At 40.9% G+C, this 20,450-nt stretch overlaps 1 protein-coding gene across 2 annotated transcripts in view; it reads left to right on the top strand.

Moving 5' to 3' along the window:
- The window catches only part of XIRP2 (xin actin binding repeat containing 2), a 104,131-nt gene that overhangs the window by 36,683 nt on the left and 46,998 nt on the right, over positions 1-20,450 (top strand). For both annotated transcript variants that reach the window (XM_060778396.2, XM_067471837.1), the window contains exon 2: positions 5,306-5,466. In XM_060778396.2, coding sequence (XP_060634379.2) covers positions 5,306-5,466 — 161 coding nt within the window. The remainder of the gene's footprint in view (positions 1-5,305; positions 5,467-20,450) is intronic.

Raw genomic sequence — 20,450 nt, 5'->3', positions numbered from 1 at the left:
GTTATTTGGAGAAGGGCTTGTTTAGAGGGCTCTTGAAGGGCTTGAGTGTTCATTTTACGTCTTATCTTTCTTCCTTTGAGTCTGTGTTTAGGGGTGATCTTGATGGTCACCTTGGATCTAATTAACCTGTGTTCTGTCCTGCAATCATCAGCACCTGTCATGGCTTTTGTGAGAAGCACATCATGGCTGTCTCTGGCACGTCATCTAAGAGGTGCCAATGTTTTGCCCAGGTGTACTTCCATGAAGTCTTAAACTTGTTTTACTGGTGGAAGAGTGTGTTGGTGATGACAAGGTTGTGTTCCACACATTTGGTGTGAAGTAGGATACCATTCAAGTTGCTGTTTCCAACCCTATCTTTTCTTATAGTTCCTGGTAACAGGTTAAAATCACATCCAACTCTTGCATTAAAATCCCCCAGGAGGATGGTGTTCAGCTGACAGGAAAAAAATATTGATATCTTCATCACCATGTAGTGTTAGTCCATAGGCATGTATGATAGTTGCCAATGCCTATTGGTTTTTGGTAAGATTAATTCAGAGGGTTGAGGATCATTGGTTAATGCCAATGGGTGCTTCAGACAGCTGCTTCACCAGGTCATTTCTGATAGCAAAGCCAACTTTGTATATTCCTCATATTTGTTCAGGCAATCCCTTCCAGAAGAAGGTATAGTCTCCTTTTTTTCATTCAGTTGTCCGTCTCCTGCTCTCTGAGTCTCTTGAAGTACTGCTATATTGATGTTAAAGCATCTCAGCTCCTTTGCAGAAATAGCAGTCCTGTGTTAGAACATTTATTGTCTGTGTTGTCCAACAGTGTCCGTATGTTCCACATTCCAAAGTTCATCTTTCTTTTTTGACTGCAAGGTGGTGACCCTTCTGGGTGTGGCAGTCCAGTCAGGGATTTTTTTATTTATCATGTCAGAAGTGAGTTGAGAATACAGTTGTAATGTATAGAAAAACCTGAAACAATGTTAAATGTTAAACACTTGACATTATACTAAATTTCCTTTGACCAGAAGCTGATGACTTCAAGTGTCTTTGATGTTGCTGTAAGGAGGTCCTCCATTGTGCATGTGGCAGGGCTTAGACTGTCAGGGAAAAGAGAGGCAGACTATGGTTTTCTAGCCCCCTCCCCATATGTGGTGAGCAGGGTGGATCCTAAATAAGACTTCTTAGTCATGGATACAGCTGCTGGACTGCTCAACAGCCTCAGAGTTTGTGGCAGAACGACTGAATCCATATCCACTGCCCATGTGCCAGTCTGTGGCTAGGAGCTTACAGATTTCACAGTCTTGCCCCATCATCACTCGCTGATCACCACAGGACTTTTGTTGGTTTTGTTTTATTTATTTATTTTGGAAGAAGCCTGTACAAGAATTTGTTTTATGTGTAGAGATCAGTACACACTTGATCAGCACATAGTCTTCACAGAATGAAGTTCACATCCAGTGGAATGGTTAACCCAGCGACCGGTGACTTCTCATCTGTTGCACCCTTCTTCAATCTTCACAGTAGTTGTAACATGTACCATGTTATCCTCCTGCTACTCTGCCCTTGAACACTTCGGATTGTGCTTGGTCTGGTTTCTGCCCCGTGAACTTGTTGCCCAGGGAGACCAACTGAGAAAGACATAGTATCTTTAAGAAATTTCCCCAATCATATGCTATTTAAATATTAACAAGTAAACGTAAGAATAAGAATGACAACAACAACAACAACAGCAACAGCAGTAGTAGAAATAGCTATGTTTGGATTTGATTGACTGATATCTATGAATTAATTGCTAAAACATAAGAAGAAAAATCCAATGATGTACTGTGCCATCCAATTGCATACTTTCATATCAAATGCCAGCACAATTGTAGATCTGTTACCTTATTCTGCCTACTGCAGTTTTCTGTGACGCCATAAATACCTGTTCTGGAGGGTTTCCCAGCACTCCAGAAAGGAGAGGATTAACCGTTTGGGGAAAAACAGCAGGACGCAGAAGAAAGACTCAGTCGGATTCAGCCTTTAGGTTGAATCCAACCTAGTTACCCTTTTTCAAAGGAACTAACCCGTCAATTATTGGGTCCATTATGAATACATAGGATTAGATAATGTGCGGAGAAAGTTGTACCAAAAAGAGCATCCATACTGTTTTTTGCTTGTGGTGGCAAAGCCTCTGGGAGTGACTGCCTTGAGCTAGAGTGATTGGTTGGGATGTTCAGCAGTTAGGGAACCAAAGCAGTACCCAACAGAGCTTCTATGAAGCTGGACGGGAGTTCTACTTAATTGGGAGTAAAACCCCACAGAGAGGATGGCTGATGCCTGACAAAGAGATCCTGGGAAGGAGAAATAGAAGTATCAGAGATGTCACTTGAACAGAGACAAAGCCAGTGGTGTACTGAAAGCTGGTATATGAAGAAACATTGGGTGGGTGGAACTTCAAAAAAGAAAATTAGATGCAGAAAAACCTGGGAAACAAGAGTGGGATTGTGCTTTATTGGCAGAGAAGAAGTAGACAAATAAGGAAGAGAATCAAGAGTCTCCTTAGAGTAAGGAGATGGATCAGATGTGGGCAATCTATGAGCTGCAAAAACTTCACCTAGTTGTTTGCATAAACAGCCTAATATTCCTATTAGCTGTCACCAGTTTTGCATCTTGGGGTGGCATTTAAGGCCAGGGGAGATGGCCTATTTAAGTGTACCATTATTAGAAATGCTTAATGAAGTAGAGGATATAGAATATTAGTCCTTGTTTTGAGCAAATGTTTTGATGACAATCTGTGTGATAGCCACTAATAAGAAAAAAAATGTGGACTGTGGAGAAGGACCAGCAGAATATAAATTTCTGGATAGCATCATATCCTCCATCTTTTTGCTCATGAATTTCAAGCTCTACTGCCACAGTAGAGACATGCCACTCCAGATGGCCACAGTCACAACTATACTCTCAAAAAACACAATATGTAAAGTGGTGAGTACTTTGAAATGGCAGCCTGAAATCTCTAGCTGTGTGAGGATAACAATATTGTGTTTTCAGAAACAAATCTATTCCATCATAACTCCGAAACATTCAGGGTTAAGTGAGGTTGAAAATTACAACGAGGCTTCTGGCAAACTCATGAATGTCAACAGCCATGGGAAAACCTCACGATTTCCTAGGATCTCACTCCCTACTGTGATCAAAGTGGAAAGAACAAACAATCAAAATGTACGGACGTAAAACACATTAGTATTGGGAATAAATCACAATGTCATTTTCATCAGCAAACCTTGTAGGAATAAATAGGGGCTGCGTGAAAACAGAGTCATCCTATGTAGCATATTGAATATGTAAATTCGAAACTGAGTTTGAGTCTACTTGCTTTTCTTGCTTTCACTGATTTCAGTTATATAGTGTTGGAACATGTGTATGTCTCACATTACTGACCATATGAATATTAGAAGAATCTATTTTTGTTAAGTATACCTGTATGGGTAGGTTTCTACTCTGCTAAATAGGTTACATTGCAGTCCAGCTAAGAGCTCAATAAAATGTGTACGGTTCACTAAAGGGCAAATAAAAAAGCATTTTATGACAAGAAAGTGCACATATTAGACAGGAATAATTGTATTAATTGCTGTCTGCAAAGAAAATGGCTGACCTGGTTATAGGGCTAATAGAAGAGACGATGTATGTTTTGCATTTTCACATACAGTTTGATGGAGTTAAAGTCACAATTACTGGACTCTGGAGCATTCTGTTCTTGTGCAGTGACTTCATTTTGCAAGACTTTAACTGAAGCCAAAATAATTAATTATTGTGATGGTTTTATCACAGAAGCACAGACAAAATAATTAACATTAAATTATGAGGTATGGAGGGCAGCCTGTTGCATATTTCAAATCAGCCTGGGATGAATGGGTGGGAAGTCATATGGAAACATCTGTCCCACTGTTTCTTAATGTGTATTTATTAGAATGTAAAAGAGTAAGATTACTTGCCTTGTCAATTTGTCAGATATTTTCTGGTTAGTATAAGCACAACAGAACCTGAAGTGGTCATTCTAGATACTATGCTGAATTGAAAAGAATCATTTTAAAAAACAAAGAAAGAAAAAAGGAGGAGCCTCCGATGACACAGTGAGTTAAACCTTTGTGCCAGCAGGACTGAAGACTGACAGGTCAGAGGTTCGAATCCGGGGAGAGCACGAATGAGCTCCCTCCGTCAGCTCCAGCTCTCAATGCAGGAATATGAGAGAAGCCTCCCACAGGGATGGTAAAAAAAACATCAAAATATCCGGTGTCCCCTGGACAACATCCTTGCAGACGGCCAATTTTTTAACACCAGAAATGAGTTGCAGTTTCTCTAGTCACTCCTGACACACACACACAAAATAAAAAGGGGCCAGCTGCTAATTGTCCTCTTGCCTATAGTTTCACATTGACTTTAATTCCTGTTAGCACACGTTGGGAGAGTTATTTTTGGACTACAGCTTCCCAAATTCTTTGTCTAAAACAGCTACTAATTTTGAAACTAAATTTTCTTGTAATGAAGATCCATGAAATTCTGAGCTCATGTCACATTAAATTACCACCACAAAAAAGTTATGCAAATCAACCAAGTTAGAGACATATCAAAAAATTGAGACAAATTAGAGCAGCTAAAACGGGAGTGGGAATCATATGGTTGGACTATGATTCCCAGCATTCCTCACCATGGGCTAGGTTGGTTGGAGTTGATGGAAGCAAGAACTGTAGAGCACCCCAATTCCCATTCCCACTTTCAAACAATCTGGAAGGTAGTATTCGCTTTCTTCAGGAAATGCTATGTACTTAATAATTATGCTGTATGTATGCAACTTTGCAACTTTGGTGGCACAACGGGTTAAACCGCCGAGCTGCTGAACTTGCTGACCGAAAGGTAAGTGGTTCGAATCCAGGGAGCAGATGAGCTCCAGCTGTTATGCCCAGTTCCTGCCAACTTAGCAGTTCGAAAACATGCAAATGTGAGTAGATCAATAGGTACCGCTTAGGTGAGAATGTAACATCGCTCCATGCATTCATGCTGGCCACATGACCTTGGAGGTGTCCACAGACAATGCCGGCTCTTCAGCTTAGAAATGGAGATGAGCACCATCCCGCAGAGTCAGACACAACTAGACTTAATGTCAGGGGAAACCTTTACCTAGGCAACTTTGCAATGTTTTGGTGATGTTGTGGTGAAGAAAATAATGTCTGCCTATTAGCGGTAAACAGAGGATTGGACTAGATGGACTTTGTGGTCTCTTCCAACTCTTATCTTTCTGTGAAATAATTTTGTTTCTATCTTATTCTTCTTTTCAGATTCTACCGTTGCTCCAAAATCTGCAAGTGGACTTTCAGGGGGGACAAAACCGAGTGACAAACTGCCCCTGGACTTCCAGGAGGCTGTATCTCTAAAGGAAAGAATGGCTTTGTACCAGGCAGCTGTATCCAAAGCCGAGATCAGCAACTCCTCCACTAATGTAAGAGAGTCTCATTTTCATAGTCTTATATTATCCTCTTACAGCAGCTTTCCCCAGCTCTCCAGATCCAAACTGAAATGAATGAATGAATGAATGAATGAATGAATGATTATGATAAGGGGATAGAACTTACAAGTTTGGGAAAATTCTATCCTACACATTTCTACTAACTGGGACAAATATGTCAAGCAACAAGTTTTATCAAAATGGGAAAAGTAATTAATGAGGCAGAACACAGAAGCTAAGAGGCAGTTTTAATCATGAATTTTAAACTTGTCTCCTGTGTTTTAATCTTTCTTCTGTGTATTATAATATGTATTTTATAGAAATATGTTTCAATATATATCTATATTATAGAAATATATTTTAATATGTGTATTTATAGAATCCTTACAACGATTATGTGTTTTGGGCCACAAGGAGAGACAAGTGAGAAATAATAATTATAATTATGAGATGTTATTTTGTAAAACCATTTGGTTTTCTATAGTTTTATACAAATATTATGTTCCTCTTCTCCCATCCCTCCTCTGTGTACATATCTGCTTTCATGTCCTGGGGTTTTTTACCCCTCATGGAAAACTGGCAATTCGGTGCTGTCTGGAAGCTCCCTAGGGCATTTTAAAAGCATCTGAATATTTTGGATAACAGGATCAATTGGAACTACCCAAATTGGGAAAAATTTACCATATGTTTTTGAAGCTATAGTTAGCAAGCAACACATTAATTCTTTTTCACCCATGTGGTTAGAAGGCACCATGGACAATAAATTGTTGGTGACAGTCCTATCACACAACCAAGGTGGTGAACAGGTAGCCAAACACCTTTGTGTCTTGATCCACTGAAGTCATAACCTGCTTGTTCAGCTTACAAAAGTGATTCTGTTGGGACGTAGAGCTCATCTCCACTGACCATTTAATGCAGCTCCAAGTCAACTCGAAACGGCAGTAGCCAAAAAACCCATGCTTCCAATGCATGCTGCAGTGCACATTAAAGTGTACATGGCATCTTAAAGAAAGTTGCAGCAAAGTCCAAGTTAAGCCATGTAATGCCCTACAGCAGATCCCAATATATTCCAGGTTCCAGAGCATAATCTGCCCCACAGAATACACTGTAGACACCTGCCCTTGATGAAGTGCTTTGTAGGATTTGGAATGAGGTGGCAAGGGAGCTGTCAGAAAATGCCCCATGGGCATGGCTGGCTAACAGGGGGGCTAATTGACCCACTGAGAGAGGTAATTGATTAACTTTGCATTTATCTGTCACTCCCTCTCACCTCCTAGGTTTCTGGAATGCTGGTGTACATCTTTCCTAGAAATGGGCGACCGCGGGGGAGGGGGAGGTGGACTCAACATAATGGTTTGAGGCCAGGTTCCATGGCTAATGTAATTAACCAGCTGGCCTCAAACCAGTTCCAGGCTTGTCATTCTAATTACCTGCACAGCATAAAGAATTCCTCCCAAACCAGTTCCAAGGTACATTATAGTGTTAGTGTAGAAGTGTCCTTAGTGATTCTAAAGTAGCTGTAACCTAACTCCTTTCACCTAGTAAAAAAAACTTAGAGCTTTTCAAATAATCCATCCTATGATGAATCTGTTGTTGAGACTTAAGGGATGCAATGGGATACTACAGGCTGGTTGTAGCTAGGTGTACAAAAAAGTTAGGCCCTGTTAAGGGATAGGTAATGTGATTAGGAACTAAATGCTTGAGGCATGCTCTGAAGGTGTAACTAATTCTTGGAGAGAGCCAGGAAATAAATTGCTCTCTGCAAAGATAATAACGTGGGTCGGGGAATCATGCTGTGCACCCACATGGGTGCTTACTTTCTCCTCGGAACTGCTGACTTCCCACTTTGTCAGTGAGAACTCCTGCTCTAAAATTAATCTCTATTTAGCTGCACATAAGAATTCATATCCAAGTTATATGCAGCAACACCTTGGTCATCAATTCATTATCAAATATTTAGCAAATCGTGAAAGATGAAACAAAAGTCAAACTGAGTATCAAAGACAGATCAAACATTTGGCAGCATAACTCAGGACCCTTCTACATGGCCATGTAAAATCCAGATTATTTGCTTTGAACTGGATTATATGGCAGTGTAGACCCAGATAATCTAGTTCAAAGCAGATAATGAGGATGATTTGATTTGTTAATCTGGATTATATGACCTTGTAGAAGGGGTCTCAATGGGACTAATCCAAAACAAGGAGGGTTAAAACAGTGTGGGCAAAGGGTTGCTGTGAGTTTTTCAGGTTGTATGGCCATGTTCCAGGAGCATTCTCTCCCAACGTTTTGCCTACATCTATGGCAATGTGTTAGATTTTAACCTTTAGAAAGTAGACCAACCTTTGTATGGAACGATGAGCAGAACATTAACATTTTATATTTTTTTCTTATAGGTGAATGCTTGTCATTCACATTGGTGGGGAAAATTAAGCAACACATTTGGAGACATCTTTACGATGGAACTAAAGTATATGTATGAAACCTGACAATGGATGGCTTGGCCATCAGCAACTGTCCAGAGAGAACATACTATATTTCTTTTATTCTAAAATCATTTTCCCCCTATATCTCTATATTTTCCCCATATGGTATCTTAGAACTGGAGAAATACGTTATTATAAGATATTTTGCAACATGCAACCTTTTGATAAATACCGAGCTCCCTTGCTCTGGTTATAATGCACTACTCTTTTATGGTTCTGTGGACTGCTTTATAAATAAACATCCCATGGTTTTAGAACTTTGTAGTTTGAACTAGACAGCAAAAAATAGGAAGTAAGCAACTTTCGCAAAGAGATTCCACCTAAACATATGGAAAAACGTATTGATTGTACAAGTTGCTCAAAACTGTATTACACTGCCTTGGAATGTGCTGGAATCTCCTTTTCTGGGTTTTTTTTTAAAGAAAGGCTGGGTGGCCATCTGTGGGGATGGCCACAGATGGCCACCCAGCCTTTCTTTAAAAAAAAAACCAGAAAAGGAGATTCCAGCACATTCCAAGGCAGTGGCAGCATGTTGTTAAATTGGATGGAGTTTCTTCCAGCTCTATGATTCCACCCAATGTGGGATTTTCCTGCAGAAATCTTTTAGGTATACAATTCATTGTGCACTGAAGGTAAAACTTTAAAGCCCTAAATAAAATATTTTTGTCACTACCGGTGACAAATAATACATCAGCAACTTAAGAATCACACAGAAATCTGAAAAATAGGGGGGATGACTGATAATAATGTTACTGTTGGCCTTTGGAAAGATTTGTTTGTGTTCCATAGTAGCCAGCTTCTTTTCTTCCTGCTGCTGTAGGCACAAAATCTGTTGGAATTGGCTTAGTCAACAAAGAAATGAGGTCTATTTATGATGCTGTCACTTGATAAGCCAGCTAAAGTAATAAGGAAATATTCAGGTTTCTGTAGCTGAATTGCAGCAGAGTTTTTAGTAATACTACTGCTCCCGCTAATATTAATAATATGCTTACTTGTTTATTTGCTACTTAATTGATTTGAGGAAGTCATTTGGTTATCCTTTGTGCAATCTTTTAAATCAGTGCGATACAGCTACAGCTGTCTTCGTCTATAAAATAAACAAGAGGAATTTTATAAGATCATGAGAATAATTAGTAATTTGTAATGAAGATGGATGTTTCAGTCCAGGAAAAGGGGAAAACAGCAGCAGGCTTGATGCCTGCTGTTGGGTCTATTAACTCCCTTGTGGGAATTCAGCTGGGAATTCATTGAAAGATGTAGTGATGGCTGCCAGTTTATATCATTTTAAAGGAGCTGGATGGATTCATGGAAGATGGATTAGTAGTAGCTAGCCATGATGGGAGATATAAACTCCCCCCAGAGCTTGAGAGAGTATGCAATTGCTAGATTATGCACAAGGAGATATGCAACTTTCACATTATGAAGCATATCCCCCATCCCTTTACCACAACTCCCCTTTCTGCTGCAGTGGCCCTCCTCTCCAGCCATGTAGTTGTTGAGGAAGCTCAATGACATCTGAGAAGCATCTGGTTATGAGACTATAGCAACATGTACAATGATGACTTCATCTTCCTAACATTCCAGAAGACCTTGGAAATCCAAAAAGATTTCTTTGTAACTATGCATCTAGCTATAATTACATAAAAAGATGTCTCTCAGGTACCTCCACTTTCCTCTGGCCACCACATGACCATGGTGTAGGTGACCACAGTGGGGTTGGTCATTGTGTGAGAAAGCAAGAGAATGCACTAGTGCCAAAAAAGGAGAGTAGAAGGAGGTGATAGGAGGAAGAGGAGGGGAGCAGGATGAGGAAAGAAGAATAGACATATGGAAGTGTTAGTTGTATGTATGTCTGCATCAGTCTCTAACAGGATGCCAGCTAATGTCTCTATATGCCATTTGCTGGGGAGCATGAGTGAGAGAGGATTGTTCCACTCACACGGCTGGATTCTGTGGAAGTATAATGCTAAATAAGATAGATCTTTGGTCTGCCTCAGAACATCTCATATTATATTCTTGTTTCTTGCATGGGTATAGAATCATAGAATCAAGATATCACTAGGGCCACAAGGGATGAAAAGTGTTTGGGGGCAAATCAGTTTTCATTGGGAAACAGTAAGTGGTGGGAATAAGGTTATACATCTTCTCTTCCTTCCCGGTTTTCTTCATCTTATAATTTCATTATCAGTTCCTGTTTTTGAAAAATATATAGAGGAAGTCACATTCAGTTGGGTTTATGTAGCCTAAATTTGTGCATGCCTGTAACCACAGACTGCTGTTACTGATTTTACTCAACTTCTGGTTTAAGTAATAAAGTAAGCTTGAACAGAAGGGAGTCAGTGGGAAAAGAGAAAGTTCTTTACTCTTTTCTCTTGGTGTCAGTTCCCCTCTCTTACAACATCATCATACAGGGCTAGATTTGGTAGCAAATGCCAATCTAGCCCCGGTCCCCCACAGAGTGGGCTGGCTCCATTCACATGATGTCGTGCCCACTCCATGGGTGCAGAGGGGTAGAAGTGGTGTGCCGCTGCCCAGGCAATAAAGGAGCCTTCCCATGTTGCCCAATCTATGGGAGGAAGCCATGCATACCACACACACTCCATGTTTCTCCCATGTGATCACCCTCCTGACAGGCCAGGAGGGTCGCCAGATTCCCTATGCCCCATGGTGAAAAGGGGTGCTGCTGCCAGCTGCTGCAAGTATGATGGGGTTACAAGTATTTCTTTCCTCAGTTGTTTTCTCCTTAGTTTTAACCTTAGTTTAGAGAACTGGACTTCTTTCCTTAAAATAAAACTGCTGTTAAATATTATGATGTACTCAGGCCAAAACAGAGTCCATATGAAGTGCTTTCTGCACTGCATTTATAAAATAAATAAATGATGTGCATCTCAATCTTTCACTACATCAGTGTGAGAAATTTCACCATACTTGAACTCTCCTAGAACAGTTATGAAACAGTGATCCATATGGCTGACAACAAAATGTATGAAAGCATGAAGAGCAAATATTTCTTTGATCCCTGTGTCTAAGTTTTTTAAAGGGGGAATAAAAACTCAATAGGAAATATTACTCTCTCAATTTCAGGTTTCTAAAATACAGTTATGTTCCTACTCCGAGAATGCTACTGAAGCAATAGTGCTTTCAATCATATTTAATATTAATATGATAGTGTTTTTCAGCACCACTGACTTCAGACTTTAACTATGTATATTGCTAGAGATTAATTTTTAATCAGAAATGGCACATTCTCATAAGTGTCATTATGATTTCAAGAATACAGTTTTGTTTTAGGTTTTTTTGGGCTATATGGCCATGGTCTAGAGGCATTTTCTCCTGATGTTTCACCTGCATCTATGGCAAGCATCCTCAGAGGTAGTGAGTTCTGTTGGAACTAGGAAAAAGGGTTTATATATCTGTGGAATGACCAGGGTGAGACAAAGGACTCTTGTCTGCTGGAGCTAGATGTGAATGTTTCAACTGACCACCTTGATTAGCATATAATGGCCTGACAGTGCCTGGAGCAAACTTTTGTTGAGAGATGATTAGATGTCCTACAACAACCCAGTGATTCCAGCCATGAAAGCCTTCGACAATACAAGAATACGGTTATTCTAAGTCTGCTTGAATTCTGATGGGTTTGGTTCTTGATAGGTAATAAAAATAATAAATAGTAAATATATGCTTTATTGTTCATTTATAATAATAATAATTTTTTTAAAAAAAACTTTATTTGTATCCTACCCCATCTCCCCAAGGAGACTCAGAGCAGCTTACAACACAAAAAACAGTGCAAACCAGAAACAATAATTATTAAGATAAACAGCAAAATTAACTTACATCAACAAAATTGACACAAAATATAAAAATAAAACAACATATTCAATTGACACAACAACAAACATTCATAAGTGAAAATAAACAGTGCTGATGTTGTATAAACCAATTAAAACATCCCAGCCACTGGTCTGGTTAAAAAGTTAAAATCCTATTAAAACTTAGTCCCATTTAAGTCCTCCAGCCATTAGATACTACATTAGCCATTGTCAAAGGCCTGTTTAAAAAGCCAGGTTTTCAACTCCTTCTGAAAAGCTGAAAGTGTGGAACTTGCCTAATCTCCCTAAGGAGAGTGTTCCAGAGAGTGTTCCAGGGCCGAGGGGCCACAACCAAGAAGGCCCTCTCCCTCATCCCCACCAACTGTGTTTGTGACAGAGGTAGGACCATGAGGAGGACCTCCCCAGCAGATCTTGATGGTCAAACAGGTTCATAAGGCGAGATGCAGTCGTGTAAACAGACTGGACCCAAAACGTTTAGGGCTCTGTAGGTAATGATCTGCACTTTGAATGGGGCCCAGAAACATATAGGCAGTCAGTGGAGCTGCTTTAATAGGGAGTGTTATGTTCCCTATAACCTGGCTGTAGCTCTTTGCACTAGCTGCAGTTTCCGAGCTGTCTTCAAAGGCAGCCCCACATAAAATGCATTGCAGTAATCCACTCGAGATGTAACTAAGGCATGGACCACCATGGCCAGATCTGGCTTTTTGAGATATGGGTGCAGTTGTTGTACAAGCTTTAATTGTGCAAAGGCCCTCTCGGCCACTGCTGACACCTGGGCCTCCAGGGTCAGTGTTGTCCAGGAGGACCCCTATCTATGTCCTCGTGGGGAGGGTTATCCCTTCAAGCACAGATTGCCACCCTATACTCAGATCAGCCTCACGACTGACCAGGAGGACCTCTGTCTGGTCTGGGTTAAGCTCCAGTTTGTTAGCCCTCATCCAGTCCATTATAGCTGCCAGGCACTGGTCCAGGACCCAGGCAGCTTCCTTTGATTTGGGTGGAAATGAATAATAGATGACACCGAACTCCAGAATTCTGGATGACCTCACCCAGAGGTTTCATGTAGTTGTTGAAAGCATGGGGGATAGAATCGAACCGTGTGGGACTCTACAGGCCAATGGCCAAGGGTCCGAGCAGCTATTCCCCAGCACCACCATCTGGGCCCAGTCCTCCAGAAATGAGCGGAGCCGCTGCAGAGCAGTGCCCTCAAGACCCATCCCACAAGGTCAGCAGTATCGAAAGCTGCTGAGAGATCCAGGACAACCAGCAGGGACACACTCCCCTTGTCTAGTTCTCTGTGGAGGTCATCCACCAAGGAGACCAAAGCTGTCTCCATTCCGTGACCAGGCCTAAACCCAGACTGTGATGGATCAAGATAATCTGTTTCATCCAAGAATCCCAGGACTCCTGTCCTGAAAACACCTGTGAAAAATAAATCTAGAGGTTTTAGAAGATCACAATCTGAACATGAACAAACAGTGTTACATGGCAACCAAAAAGGCTAATGCAATTCTAAGCCACATCAACAAGAGTATAATGTCCAGATTAAATGACTTGTCACTTTATTCTTCTTCGGTCAAACCCCACCTGAAATACTGCATTCAGCTGTGGGTATCACAGTTCAAGGAAGATATTGATAGGATGGAATATGTCCAGAGAAGGCCAACCAAGATGAACAAATGTCTGGAAACCATGACTTTATGAGGAACAACCTAGGGAACTTGGTATGCTTTCCTAGAAGAAGAGGACATTGAGAGGTATGGTTGCAAAGCTGGATATGGAATGGCACTCCTGCAACTTTAATCCTATAGAGATCATGAATTTTATGAAGTACTGTAAAACTCTGTCAAGGTGGGTGAAGATACATTTCCTTTCTTACCTTTCAAGCTCTAACTTTCTGCCACAGCCATCCCCTCCTGTGGCCTCACCACTGGAAGCCAGAAAGTGCTGGATGTTACTCCAGATGGCCTCCACACTATACTTTCCACCAAAGAGACAAGAACCATCTTAGGACAGGATAGCTGAAGTTGAAAACTGAAGTACCACCTGCATAACAACCAAAAGGCTCCTCTGCTGCAGCCCTGCCCTCCATCCACAACCATTTCCTGATTGGTGGAGAAAGTAGGAGTGGCAGAGAAGGGTCCAGGTTTTTTTCTTGTGCATCTAATTAAAGGAAAATTTCTGGGTGCTTTTCTGCTGCACCCATCTACACACAGAGAGATGCCACTACAAGGTCGGTTTGGCAGATTGGTGCAGGAGAGATGTATCATTGTTACCAGTATGTATGATATGCCTCTTGATGCAGCATTTCGATCAAAGAATACAGTAGGAACCAGTAAGCTATCTTCAATGGATGAACTATATCAAGAATTCAAATCACTTGTGCATTATAAATTAAGTGAATGTTGAATATTCTATGTCATGCAAGGACTTCAAACTTCGCCACACCTAATCTTGAAATCAGTTCTACTTTTGCTCAAACACGATGCTTGAAAAGATAGTGGATATTTTCAGCAGTCGCCTGTTATATAAGTAACATTCATTGGTGAGCTTAAAGAGAGTCGGACAAAAATTGCCTACCACAAATCATTGAAAATTCATTGGTTTCTGCCAGGCATGCATGAAATGGCCGCTTGCTAATATAACTGGCTGTTCACATTTCTTCTATAAAAACATAGATCTTCAAACAGAACTTCATGTCTTCTCCAAAGCTGTTTTGTGAGGACATGCCTAGTTGATCCTCCTTAGATATATGTACTTGGTATACCAAATTACTTGGGCATTTCATGAGAAGTGCATTCCCTGAAGACTTAGTAGTTGCTTCAGTGTTTTTAGAGCTCTGTCAAGTCCTTATATATTTGATATTTTTGGGTTTCAATAAAAGAGGCAACAAGAGATCCCAGGATTAATAGGAGAGCACAACACATTGACTTCCCTTTGGAACAGTAGTTCTGAAAATTAGAGTTTTACGGAGCTTAAATTTAAAAAAAATGATTGCAAGATTGCCAAGGTCAGTAAGAAATCCCAGTTAGCTTCATTTCTAGGGACAAGACTCTTATGGATATTGTGTCAAGTGACCATGGAGTGATGATTAGAAATACTGGAAATACTGAAGACTTTGTTAGAAAAGAGAGGCTTGCATTTGAATATTTAGAAAGGAAGACAAAGGTAGACTTTAAAATCATAGCAAGGGGAAGTTATGAATATAAAGATAAGGATAGGTTTTAATGAAATATTAGTTTCACATTGAGTGGTGTCATGGGTGGTGATTCACAAGTGAGGGGAAAGGGAGTGTGGTAGACGGGTGTATTTGTATTATGTGTATCTGATATGTTTCTTTTATCCTCTGTCACATTCAGTATATCACCTTTTCACAATAAAAGAAGAAGAAAGGTTAGAAACACAAGAGAGGTGTGTTGGGGGGTTGACACACAAGTTCATAATTTTCTTTTCCTGAAGTCATGGGAGCAGTGGAGAGTGGTGGCTTTTTATCAGTGTACATTATGAAACATGGCTGAAATTGTATTGTCGAAGGCTTTCATGGCTGGATCACTGAGTTGTAAGTTATGTGGGTGTATGTCCATGTTCTAGAAGCATTCTCTCCTGATGTTTTACCTGCAGAGGCTGAGGATGCCTTTCATAGATGCAGGCAAAATGTCAGGAAATAATGCTTCTGGAACATGACCATATAGCCCCCCCCCCCCCCAAAAAAAACTTACAACAACCCAATGGCTGGAATTCTATATTGCCTGTTTGGATATAGGCCTAACTAAATAGACTTTCCTGACTTGACTTCCCCAAACCTCCTTAACCAGGAAGATGTCAGATCAGATCAAGGAGGTTTGTTCAGCTGAAATTCATGGTATAAGGAGTATAAAATGTGCATGTAACTCCCTCCAGCTAGCAAATTACAACATTGTTGGCTGACAACCTCTTAGTATCCTGGTCACCAGCTGAACAGAACTTCTCCAATCTTATGGCTGCCAGGTCTGGGAGGACATTCACAATTGTGACAATAGTGCCATGGTCATAACAACTTGGTGTTTGTAAATACAGATCTGTTACTAATCTATAATTCAAGATTATGAATCCATAACTGCAATATTGAATGGCAACTCATATTTTTGAAAAAAACTCTAAGAAATGAAGTGTGGCGGGGGGGGGGTAGTGAACCTGTTTGCGAATGTTCTGCACTAGGAAATGGTTGCTATGCTCTATTCAGAAAATGGTTTTATGCAAGGCACTTCCATTGTTCCTTGCAAAGAGGAACAAGAATATGCAAATCCAGGTGAAGAGGGCATGACAGTTCCCACTGCTTGTGGTAAGGGGAAAATCAATAAGTCCCTCATTTGCATATTATCTGGGCAGTCACCCCAGCTGTATTTTTGCTCTTGTGGCTTTTCCTTGCAGTGTGTCAAGCATTATGAATTAGATTTGGTCTCTGTTTGCAAGCTTCTGTGTTTCATTTGGCTGTAGATACAATTTACATGTGTGGAAAATGTAGCATATGAACCACAGGGAGCTACCTTCTATCCAGTCAGAGTATTAGTCCATCAAGCTCAGTATTGCCTATTCCACCTGACAATAGATCTCCTGCGCTTTGGGACAAGCTGTTCCAACCCTACTCAGAATTCAGTGGCAGGTTGTAGTTCTCATGTCAGTGCACTGATGGCACTGTTCTGGGTTTTGCCTGAACTTTAAAGGCAGTCTCCAGGATGCTGAATCTTTTAGGGTTTGGATAGGGCACAGCATTTTGAATAGCTTCTTTAAAATCCATGCTGACATCCAAAGCATACTGGAAGCCAACAGTCACCATTGCCTGGAACTGAAGCTGAGCCTGTCTGCATGCAAACGATGCCTGCCATCACTAAACAGTGAAGAGATACCTTATGAAATATGAGGGATCAAAGCAGAGGATACGTGAAAGTCTTTCCCAATGTGCAGCATTTCAAAATTCCCTCCTCATATGTCATACAGCTTGTACAGCTGTTGAATGTGCATTTTCATGAACAAAGAATACAAAAATGATCCTGTTTTCTCCTTTTTAAAAACAATGTTTCATTTTTTAAAACCTCAACACGTTTTGAGGCTGTTTTTGAAGCTGTTTTGCAAGGCCGTTTCCTAGACTTAGAGTTGCAAAATCATTAAGTAAATTCATACCTGTTCAAAACACGTTGTTATCCTACAAAATCACATCATGCACTCTGCAAAATATATTTCCTGGCATTTCAGAGAAATAAAGTGCACATTGGAGATTTGCAATGTGTGTGTGTGTTCATCAGTTTTTCACTAGCATATAAGAATGCTAGAAGTAAAAGTACAGATTGATCAAGCTGGCAGAAGAAGAACAAAATACAGGCCTTGCCCACCCACACTTTGATTTTATTAAGCAACAGAGCAATGCATATAGAAGGAATGAGTGGAATCTTGTCTATATCAAAACAAGTTACATTCAACAGCTGATTTTTTTTCCAGAAGAAAAACATTTTGCGGAAAGTTCTATGCCCCCCTCCCTCTTCACTTCTCATTGGTAGGGTTTAGAGAGGAAAATAGCTATCAGGAAAAGAGTTGTGATCCCTTCATCACCTGCTGCAGCTTCTATCAAATGGGCTCCAGCCAAAGGTTTTCTGTGCAAATATAACCAGTTGTGACTATGTTACGTGCATTTGTTTGTAATGTGTAGTTTGCCTCAGGCTGAATTTGTGTATGCACGATCCAATTTTTCGAGGGGGAGAGCTTGGATAGGAATGGTTATGGATGGGTGCATCCTTGCAAATTGAGAACATGGTTAAATAAGGTCAAAAGCACGGCATGGTCACATTTCTGCCATCTTGGTTTTTTTTTCTTTGAAGATAAAAGAAGCAAAAAATTATTTATGTATTACTTTCTGCTTGAAAAAGAGTAGATGTGAATGTCTCAAAGTACAAATACACTTGTTAAGATGTGTAAGTAAGAAGACTTATCACTTCCAGATGTTTAGATCTGCCTCCCTGCACACTCTGTCTTTTGATCTGAGAACAGTTTGCCACAAAACACATATGAGTAACTATGATCCATCTCCCAGCACAACTCCCTGGAATTCACCATAAAAGCCAGGCAGGTGCACCAACCAAAGGCCATCAGTGATGCTAGAGAGCAGGGCACCGAAGGATGGCACACCCAGCACCCTCCTGCCCTTCTGAGTCCTGTTGCCACTGCTTGTATTGGTTGTTGGGTACGAGACACGGTTATTTATGAGTTGTAGCCACACATGAAATTCTTTCCTCAACTGGTAGATGCTACCAATGTCTACTACAGCTTAGTATTTTAAAGGATGTCACACTGAAGAGGCAAGCTTGTTTTCTGCTGCTCTTGAAACTAAGACATGGAGTAATAGAGTGATTGATTCAAATTGCAGAAAAAGAGATTCCACCAAAACATTAGAAAGAACTTCCTCACAATGAGAGCTGTTAATCAGTGGACTATGCTGCCTCTGAGGGTGGTTGAGTCTCTTTCTCTGGAGGTTTTTAAGCAGAGGTTGGATAGCCTTTGGTCTGGAGTGCTTTGATTGAATTTTCCTGCATGGCAGGATGGCATTGGACTAGATGGCCCTTGTGAGCTCTCCCAGCACCATGATTCCAAATGCACAATGTTTCATATCACAATGGGTGCTTTGAACTAGAAGCTTGACTATGAGCATTTTCTGGTTTTACCATTGCAAGAAATGTGCGAAATGATGTGTGGGAAATGTGTGCCTTTCCATAGTATCCCAAATGTTCTGGCCCTGCTAGAATATTTATACAATGGCTATCACTATTTATACCTCTTTGCCCGTGTTTCTTAGAGCCTATTATGTACTGTTGTACATAACCTCTGTGTGTCTGGCTGCTGACACAAATGCTCCAGGGGCCTTGTCACAGGACTGAGCTGGGCTGTTCCATTTCTCCAGCATTTGCCAGGGAAAGGGAAGGTGCATGGGGCAACTCGTGGCACCCTACGTGCCTAACCTCCTTTTTTCATCACATATGGAGGGTGGGAAAGTGTGCATTGGTACTCTTTTCCACCCCCATCACATGGCAGAAGGGATGGCAACATGCATCAAAACGCATTGCCATCATATGGGCTTTTGGGGCCAAAGTGTGGGTAGCTCTGCCAAGAGCTATCTGCATGATGCTTTCCTCCCCATAGTGGAGGGCAAAGCTGGCATTTTGCCTCCACTTTGGGAGGAAAATGGGTGGGGTCTGCCATGTGTCATGTGATAGCACATGGCAGCCCCACCCCCCAAAGCCATCCATGAAGGCACTTTTACCCCATGTGAAGTGGCCCTAAGACAGCAGCATCTATTCCGACATTATAGCAGAGTTACTACATATTGTAATGTAGAACATGGTTTGAAAATTAAGGATGTTCATTTTGTTTTCAAGGGAAGCAACAAACAATTTTGCAATGTTCTCCTTACTTCACAGTTTTTAAGGGTTGTTAACAGTTCAGGACTTATTTTGTGCAAATTTTGCATGTGACGTCTTTTGGGCAGAAACTAGCATTCTCAACATTTTCTCTGTGTGTATGCACACACACACACACAAATACACAGAGAGACAGCACTCTCCCCTTTGCAGGAAATAAGTCCCAAACCACACAGAAAGTCCCATCAGTTTTATTATTATTCTATCTTTCTGTGTGTCAGGAGAGACTTGAGAAACTGCAGGTCGCTTCTGGTGTGAGAGAATTGGCTGTCTGCAAGGATGTTACCCAGGGGACACCTGGATGTTTTGATGTTTTACCATCCTTATGGGAGGCTTCTCTCATGTCCCTGCATGGGGAACCAGACTGACAGAGGGAGCTCATCTGTACTCCCATGCTCTTGCTGCTACCTCTTGCGACAATTTCACCTAACTTCAGGCACAGAGCGCAACCAGAACTAGATCTATGTCATGTGATTGGATTTGGCAGACTCCATACCTGAAGTGAGGTCAAACTGTCAGAGGATGGGCAATTTTGCTAGTGTGATGAGGTCATTAGTCTACTTCTTCGGATGCATGGTATGAAGTGGCTAGAAACAGACCTATTTAGGCAGACTGTATGGCTCGTCATCCATAATCCACATGGCTACTGTAATCTACCTGAATGGCTGTAAGATGCTGTAAGTGGCTCATTTTAGGTGTATATGGTGTTAAAAGCAACAACATCACATAGCAGTTGAGAGAAACAGAGTATGATGAATAGGTAATGGGAAAATCCTAAGAAGCGATGAATAGTCATTGCGTTCATCGGGAGTAAATCATTTCCAGATGCACTGTGGATCGCTAAGTGCCAAAGTGAGGTTTTTATAGTCTCGCCAGAATCCCCATTTCTAATTTGTCACTGAGCCCTGGCTTTTAACGGACTTTGTGGATCACAGTATCCAAATACACCTCTTCCCAAGCACAAAATGCAGCCTCTCCGTTCTTCTGTTAATCCTTAGCATTATGGAAGAGGCCTCTGAGAGTTTCCATGATAGTTCTGAAAAAGAATGAGACAGAGAGAGATTAATTCCTCGCTGTATTAGAACAGACCTTGCCTCAAAACACCTGATGGTATAAAGTAGCTAATGCTATTGAAGAAGAATTGAATTAGGAGAGTCTGAAAAGCTGTTTCTTGTGACTGTGCTTTTAATCTTTTAAATCAATGAGGTAATAAT

This window comes from Anolis sagrei, chromosome 1 (genome assembly GCF_037176765.1).
Source record: "Anolis sagrei isolate rAnoSag1 chromosome 1, rAnoSag1.mat, whole genome shotgun sequence".
NCBI classification, from domain to species: Eukaryota; Metazoa; Chordata; class Lepidosauria; order Squamata; family Dactyloidae; genus Anolis; species Anolis sagrei.
This window is presented reverse-complemented; position numbering and strand designations above follow the sequence as displayed.